Source organism: Triplophysa rosa, linkage group LG9, assembly GCF_024868665.1.
Source record: "Triplophysa rosa linkage group LG9, Trosa_1v2, whole genome shotgun sequence".
Classification (NCBI taxonomy): domain Eukaryota; kingdom Metazoa; phylum Chordata; class Actinopteri; order Cypriniformes; family Nemacheilidae; genus Triplophysa; species Triplophysa rosa.
Window position 1 is genome coordinate 12,878,528 of NC_079898.1, and position 8,233 is coordinate 12,886,760.

The 8,233-nt window shown below is 45.7% G+C and overlaps 1 protein-coding gene and 1 non-coding gene across 2 annotated transcripts; one reads left to right on the plus strand and one right to left on the minus strand.

Annotated features, from left to right (window-relative positions):
- LOC130559745 (uncharacterized) lies at window positions 1–4,811 on the plus strand. The gene is made up of 10 exons (XM_057343004.1): window positions 1–449; window positions 535–995; window positions 1,092–1,419; window positions 1,520–2,264; window positions 2,346–2,555; window positions 2,648–2,943; window positions 3,027–3,098; window positions 3,250–3,509; window positions 3,623–3,871; window positions 3,970–4,811. Exons 1-10 carry the CDS (start codon window positions 309–311, stop codon window positions 4,577–4,579), a joined length of 3,372 nt encoding a protein of 1,123 aa, XP_057198987.1. The 5' UTR covers window positions 1–308; the 3' UTR covers window positions 4,580–4,811.
- A 706-nt stretch (window positions 4,812–5,517) lies between these two features.
- LOC130559770 (U6 spliceosomal RNA) lies at window positions 5,518–5,593 on the minus strand. Its single transcript, XR_008963616.1, has one exon. It is a non-coding gene; the product is annotated as a U6 spliceosomal RNA (small nuclear RNA).
- Window positions 5,594–8,233: the final 2,640 nt, after the last annotated feature.

Genomic DNA, 8,233 nt, shown 5'->3' on the forward strand with positions numbered 1-8,233 from the left:
TTTTCCTCTCTTGCCTTCTTTTTTTGCTTTTTAAATTCCATGGCAATTCGCTCAACTTTTTGGGCATCGAACTATTTCACTCGGTGCTGCCACACGCAATTGTTTGTCATAATCACATTTTTTTTGCCACTTCTTTTTCTCTGCACATCTTCAGCTGCATATTTGGTGCATTTCAAGTCATTGACTCATTGTTAATATTAACATATTACTAATGTTTAACAATTGTTCTAACATCTGGCAGTAGTAAATAGTGTTTGTATTTTTCTCATCGTCTAGTAGTGATTAGAAGGACTAATACGCAAAAATAAATGCGACGTTGCCTTTTCTGTGGGTCTCGCTCACTTTTTCTGTTATGCTTTGCAGCTGTTGCAAGCCAGTCAACCAGTCAGCCAGAAGGCCTGCCGTCCTCAGAGAGAGCTGCGCCAAAAAAGCAGCCAGCGCCCACTGAAGTAAGACAGATGTTCAAATGGTAACTTAAAAGGAGCCCTGATGAAAGTAAGAATTATAGACTGCTTTTCTCTCTTACTTCCACAGCTGCTGCTGCCTGAGGGTTGGAAGCAGACACTCCCGAAAGAGCAGCACTTGTGGGTCAGCAAGGCTCTCTTTAGCAGAGAGAAGTCTGGGAGGTTGGCACTGACCAAAAATCTGCGTCTGTGGTGGTCTCCCCCTGGACCCCGTCCTCTTTATTCTCAGCCTCCTTCCAAACCCGACGCATTCTTTCATAGCAGGCTGTTCCTCTGGGTTCCCTACCGCATGTGGGCATACAAGCTGCTGTGCTCCCAGCCCAACTGCCGTCGCCGTGGGGTCCAGCTTACAGCTTGTGGTATGTACAAGACCGTCAGAAGAGTCTTGGACCTAAATGGGTGGTACTTCATGGCGACCGAGTACCTCGAATGCCGGTCCTGCAAGAAGAAGCTGGCAGCCTGGTCGCGAGACATCCTGAACCAGTTGGATCCCAGCCACCGTGATCAGTTTCCTGCAGTCCTAACCTACAGGTATAATCTATTTTTGAGTCTCTTAACACAACACAACACAACAAACACGCACTTAAAGGTCTGACATTGTGCTGCGGTCTTCTTTACTACGTATAGGTTGTCTTGCGATAGGGAGGTTGTGAGATTGCTGCGGGGGCGCACGCTGGGGAACAGTGCCACGGCTCTGTATAGGCACCTGTGCGTCAGACACAAAGAGCATTGGCTGAGCCAGTCAGCATTGTACCTGTCTGTGCTGAAGACTTTCGTGACTCAGGACACTGATCCCAGCCGTCTCGTTGCCCCACTGCCGCAGATGGTGCCCGTGCCTGGTCCATCTTGGCTGTTGTCCGTGTACGCTAAAGACATACTGACACGGCTTCCTGAGCTAAAGGCCCGGGTCACCTCCGTCTATGGCTCCATCTTAAAGATGGATTCCACCAAAAAGGTAACGGCTGATTTAGAGTCACATTTAGTGTTAGTTTTTCATTGTAAAATAAAAGTGTTCCTTGCGTGATGATAGCAATGCTTCTTATCGTGTACTTTAGATCACCAAGAAGTTAGCAGGTGACGCTGCTGGCACCGCTGCGTGGGTGACAGATGTGGGGAACGAAATTGGACAAGTCCTCATGTGCGTCCTCACAGAAAGAGAGGGAAACGGCCTGCTGCCCATGTGTTCCGGACTCGTGGATCGCTACCGGCGAGCTGGAGAAGCTCCTCCGCAAGTCCTTTACGTGGACCGGGACTGCTGCTCCGCAGGAGGTAAAGGCAAGGCGGCGGCGATGTTCAGCGAGTGGGACCAGCTGGTGGTCAGGCTGGATTTGTGGCATTTTATGCGCCGCATTGCAGTCGGCGTCACCACAGATTGCCACCCGCTGTACGGGCCCTTCATGGGACGCCTCTCGGCCTGCATCTTCGAGTGGGATGCTGGCGATGTTGAGAGGCTGAAGGAGGCCTGTGACTGCAAGCCCACCGCTCAAGAATTGGCAAGGCACTGTCGTCGCCGCACTCGTGGGGCACGGGAGACTAAGGAGCTGATCGAACAGCTTCTCGAGGACTTCATGGAGGCAACGGACACAATGGGAGTCGGGCTCTTTGACAAGGACAGGATGAACGAGATCTGGCGGACACAGCAGCGGCACATCGACTGTATCCAGGACCCGCCAGGTGCGCAGCTCTACAGAAAGATAGGGCAGGTGACAAAAGGGGGGGTCATTCTGCCCCAGTATCGCTGCGCACGTGGCTCGACGTCCTTGGAGTCCTTCCACCTGCACCTGAACCGCTTTGTGCCAGGTATGCATTTTTCCTAAACAATGCGAGTTGTTTGTTCACGTGTTTTCCATGGTGCTAACTTCTTTCTGCCTGCTTTTATAGGAACAAGTGCAAATGATCTTCATTTTCAGATGTACTTGCTGGAAGGGCTTGTACAGTGGAATGAGGCTCGTGCGGTTGCTGCCGTCGAAGGTGGCAGCAGAAAGGATATCTGCTACGGTGGCCAGCTGCAGCGGTACGCCAACACCCTGAGCCAGCAGTTTATGGGCCTTAATTTGGCGGAGGACTACACCAGCCCTGGCGAATACACGGGTAACATGTTCGTCGTGCGCACATGTAACTTGTGTAGTAGCTGTGACGCCTGCATTTCACTCATGTGCTCGTCACATTTTGAATGTCTTCAGGTGAACTCATTGGTGTGGAATATTTATATTCCCAAACGAGTATCACTTTTGGGGAAGACTTTGGTGACGACCCTGATATTCCAGATGGGATTCAGGAGCAAGACCTTGAGAGTGATCTGGAGAGTGATGAGGGGTTTGCGGATATTGACATGGATGGTGAGCCCCTCGAAATCATGGCGCTCAGCTTAGAGCCCCCAGAGCAAGTACAGCAGCAGGCAGAGGCCATACAACCTCGTGGTCCGTCATCGGCACAGACAGAGTCTTCCCTGAGAGATGAGCCGCCCACTCAGAGCCAGGTAATTGAACTCCCATAAAGACGTTGTGATAATGATCTTTTATTTTGATGCAAGTGGAAATGACCTTATTATCTGAATTTCAGGGGGTGCCGAGTCATGCGGCAGAGTCTTCCTTGCCTGAGCCCACGATAGATGAGCCACCCACTCAGGGCCAGGTGACTAAATCACCCCATAGGCGTTAATACTGTGATAATGATGCTTTATTTTGAAGTAGAAGTTCTTCATTGCCTCACTTTTAGACGTTTCAAAGTGATATGACAGAATAAGCATGATAGCACTTGTGTAATAATTTCCTTTAATGTACAGATGGAGAGCCTGGGACCAGATGGCAAACCTGGTTATGACCACGTCGTCAGGTTAGCCAACAGTCTGGTGGATCTCAGAAGTAAGGGGTTCATCACACAGCAGAAGGTGGATGAGATTGTTACTCTCTGGGATAAACTGTCAGAGGATGACAAGGGAGCTCTCATCTACCCAGCTCGCCACCGTGAGAGGCTGGTGAAGGGGCGCTTCAAAGTCAGTCACTCGAAGACAAATGTGACCCCCGGAGCTGACAGTTTGAAGCGGTGTGTGTCAACATTTGCCAGTCAGCTTGCAGAATTTGTATTTACTTCACTTGTTTTTCATGTATTCATCACATAATCTACTTTTACATTACACGTCTTTTCTTATTTCACAGCTGCTTCCTTGGTGAAGGCAGTGGACCTGCTCAGTGGCCCAATGCCAGCCGTCTTGTGGAGGCTGTCTGTCTGGCTCTATGCCGAATTTACCCTGCTCGTCAGACAGTGGCCGGTGTCAGGGTGAACAGGTGGGCTGCCATCCTGCGTGACTACAGAATTATAAGGGATGTAGTCCTGGACAGCCCCAGACTCATGGCTGAAACACAGTTGCAGCTGTTTGAGTTAAATCAGCAGACTCTTTCACAATGGTAGGTTCAGTAATCAATTGTTCGCATGCAGTTGTTGTCATATACCACCCTTCTCTGCACTAATACCAATGTACTAATAAAACATTTTCTGTACGTAGGCACAATGCACGGATAAAAAAGCAGGAGAGCGAGGTCTTGCAGCAGGGCATTCGGACCTTTGCCAGTCCCTTGGTGGCCTCTGAACCTCTCCCACCTGTGATGTTTAAGCACGTTGAACCGGTCCGGCATGGGCACCCAGCCTACGAGTTCGACATTCCTGCAGATGCATCGGGACAGGCAGCGCAGCGTGTTCGAGGCCAACCCTCTTCAGTGGGCGCAGCGGCTGTTGCCATGCCTGCTGCAGCACAGGTCCGAGGCCAGCCTCCTCCAGTCCAGGTGGGCTTTGCGGTCCCTGACACAGCCCACTTGCGTCAAGCTACAGACACTGCAGCTATTGCTGTACCTGCTGCTACACCCCCTGGTCCAAAGGTGCCGAGAACCACAGCTTGGCGGCGGAGGAAGGCGGCAGAGGCGGCAGAGGCAGCTGCAGCACAAGGTGCGACAAAGAAAAAGAGGCAACAGACAGAACAATACGTTTGTCAAAAGTGTGGCCAACCAAAGACTAAAGAGTTTGGCCACAGTCAGTTTCGAGGGGTTCATTTTTGTGCAAAAACCTCAGGAAAAACTGTTGAGCAGTGGACTGAGGAGATGAGAAGGGGACAACGCTGAATTATATATTTTATATATATATATATATATATACAGACATGTACATATTGTTTTATAGTTTGTTTATTTATGGTTGTTTCTGTATATATTTAATATTAATAAAAGCTTGCCCGTTTCTCATTAATGCGGACGTCTCTGCTTTATTAAATATTTATATATTTAATGTGCATTGTGCAATCCCCCAAGGCTTAAAGAACATAAGTGTATTAAGAAAGCACTTTAAAAAAACTTTAAAAATTAATAAATGGTTGTTTTTATACATTAAACAACTACGTTAATGATTTTACATGTATTGTTACAAAATTAATTAAAAACATTTTTAAAAAATCATAAATGGTTAATGATTTTACATAGAAGAATGATATAAAACCATTTAAACTGCTATATAAATTTACTTAACAGTTATGAAGGCAAGAAAGCATTTTGGCAAAATTAATTAATAAAGTGCCTCTCAAGTTTTTCATTTTTATAACACTACATTGATGATTTCAAGATGATTTCTTACAATTATGCCCGTTTGACCTTCTATGAATCAAGTTAAGGCAAGATCTGTGTAAATATTTTCAAAATGTGTGCAAGTACACAAAAACCACTGAAATATTGAGTAGAAAATGAATTTTATTAAAACATTTAACTGATTTGACAAAAGAAAACATGCAGACAAGCACATGGCTACTTAATATGCATAGGTCATGCCTCAGGTGACCCCAGGGCTGGATCCACATGGCTACTTAACATGCACGGCTCAAGGGCCTTGCTGTCCCGCCCCTGGATGTGTTCCATATTTTGGGATTTTTTGAATCCCAGGAATTACGAGCCCCCACAACCCCACGGAGGGCCCCGCTGGGATCAGTGGCCCACTCCATTGGGGCACAGGGCCACAGGGGCCCTCCAGGGGCACCAGGGGGCACAGGGGGGCCGAGGAGAAGATCCATCACCTTCCTTTGCGCAGGGGCCATGCTAATCTTCTCTGTATCGATCCAATTTTAGTATATGTGCTGCCGAAGCAAGCACGAACATGGGGCTCGGAGGACGGGTATTTGTAGCATGGACCCCCAAGTACACTTCTGGCTGACGGTAAGTAGATAGAGTACTTATGTTACTCTTTTATATCTTCTGTTGCAGACCTAGTGCAGGCTGTGGACACAAGGCTTTGTTTAGAAAGAAAAAACATATGAGCCTGTAAAACCGTGTTTTAAACTGATATTACTGTTCATGTTTTTCAGTCTAGTCTGCTCGGTGGAAAATATGCAAAGGAGATTTGGCTCTGGCTGCTGTGAGTGGATCAGCGCGTGGTGACGTGAAGCAGTCTTTTGTCATGCTCCACATTCCTAACACCTCCCATTCCCCCACCGAAAGATCATGCAACCTCCCCCACGGCAGATGCTTTTGTTTTCAGGAAATGGACACACTAGTGTAGCGTGGCATTATACTAGATACCGTATTTCATCTGGTCTTTTCTGTCTAGGTTGTTGCTTGTAAACCACGAGCAACTTAGTGATCACCTTCTGCCTACTAAAACCACCCTGAAGCATGCACGGCAAACATCCGGCTGAACCCAGTTGTTATAGGTAATCCAGGAGTATGTACTAAAGTGAAATCTTGTAAAGTGAGTCTAGAAATAGGGCAATTGTTTCACATTTGTCTTTGTTAAAGATCTACAAATATCTACAAAGTTAAAGAGTCTTGACTGAGAGTTCCTTTAGTTCTCTTGTTAGAGTATTGGCAGTGCAAAGTTTAAAGGTTTGATTCCCAGGGAACAGATACTAATAAAATGTATAACTTAAATGCACTGTAAGTTGATTTGGATAAAAGCACTTGAGTAAACGTCTTAAGAGTCTGATTTTAACAGTACTTGAGTATTTTACTCATACTGAATGTAGGCTCAAAGAAGCACTAGTCCTCAACACTTAAGAGACATGTCAGTGAAAAACAAGAAACAGTTGATTCGTGAGGAAAGCAATCGCATCAAACTGAACACCTCAAAATTGCAACAAATGAAGGACTATTACAAACACCCAAGTCTCAGTTAGGCTCAAGCGCTCATAAGGAAACCAATATCCTTCAAAAAGTTCCCTTCAGTAAAACGGATAAAGAAAATAATGTTAAGTAAAACTACAAAAGTCAAAGCCTTTTTGCACTGGACTGGCTGCAGTCATGTCCTCTTCACACATAAAACACCATCGATGTCAACTACCTGATAATGCACCCGCATTCGCATAAAGAAGCCATGTTGACAAGTTTCAGTAAGTAAAGGCAAAATGCACAAGATATACATTGAGGGAAATAAGTATTTGATCCCCTGCTGATTTTGTAAGTTTGCCTACTTACAAACACATTTTTATGGTGGGTTTATTTTAACTGATAGACACAGAATATTAAAAAAAATCAGGGGAAAAAAATGTTATATAAAGGTTATAAATTGGTTTGCATTTCAGTCAGTGAAATAAGTATTTGATCCCCTACCAACTAGCAAGAATTCTGGCTCCACAGATTGGTTATGTGCCTATATGGACCACAGATTAGTCCTGTCACATTAAGAAAGTACTCCTAAATCAGCTTGTTATGTATATAAAAGATGCCTGCCAACAGAATCTGCATCTTCCAGTCCAACCTCTCCAACACCATGGTCCAGACCAAATAGGTTTTAAAGGATGTCAGCGACAAGATTGGAGACCTGCACAAACCTTGAATAGGCTACAGACAGAAGCTTGGTGAGAAGGAGACAACTGTTGGTGTGATTATTTGGAAATAGAAGAAATACTAAATAACTATCAAATGCCCTTGTTCTGGAGCTCCCTGCAAGATTTCCCCAATGGGGTAAAGATGATCATGAGAAAGGTTAAAGATCAGCCCAGAACTACACGGAAGAAGCCTGTTAATGATTTCAAGACAGTTGGGAACACAGTTAGCAAGCAAAACATTGGTAACACGCTATGCCACAATAGACTGAAATCCTGAAGCACCTGCAAGGTCCTCCTGCCCAAGAAGGCCCGCCTGGCTCGTCTGAAGTTTGACAATGACCATCAAAATGATTCAGAAAAGGCTTTGGAGAAAGTGCTGGCACTGCTGTGAGACCAAAACTGACTCCTGTGTTTGGAGGGAGAGAAATGCTGACTATGACCACAAGAACACCATCCCTACAGAGAAGCACAGTGTTGGAAACATTCTGCTTTAGGTACAGGATGACTTCACCGCATTGAGGGGCTGAGGGACGGGCCCATGTACCGTAAAATCTTGGACGAGAACCTCCTCCCCTTAACTAGGTCACTGAAGATGGGTCATGGATGAGCCTTTAACATGACAAAGACGCAAAACATATTGCCAAGACAACCAAATAGTGGCTTAAGGAGAAGCACATTAAATGTCCTAGCCAGTCTCTAGACCCTAGTCCTATAGAACCTCTGTGAAGGAGGCTAAAACTCCAATTTGCTGAGCGACAGCCAAGAAACCTTAAAGATTGACAGAGGAGTGGACTAAATGTATCCGGACACATGTGCAAACCTGGTGACCAACTATCAGAAATGTCTGACCTCTGTGCTTGCCAACAAGGGTTTCTCCACAAAGTACAAAGTTATGTTTTGCTTGGGGATCAAATACTTATTTCACTGACTGAAATGCAAATCAATTTATAACCTTTATATAACATTTTTT

What these genes read in the sequence shown, in the direction of transcription:
- LOC130559745 (XM_057343004.1), top strand. Translation starts at nt 309, where the DNA reads ATGCGACGTTGCCTTTTCTGTGGGTCTCGCTCACTTTTTCTGTTATGC. An exon ending in CCTGAACCGCTTTGTGCCAG is followed by an intron (nt 2,265 to 2,345) that starts GTATGCATTTTT and finishes CTGCTTTTATAG; the next exon opens with GAACAAGTGCAAATGATCTT. An exon ending in CAGCAGACTCTTTCACAATG is followed by an intron (nt 3,872 to 3,969) that starts GTAGGTTCAGTA and finishes TTCTGTACGTAG; the next exon opens with GCACAATGCACGGATAAAAA.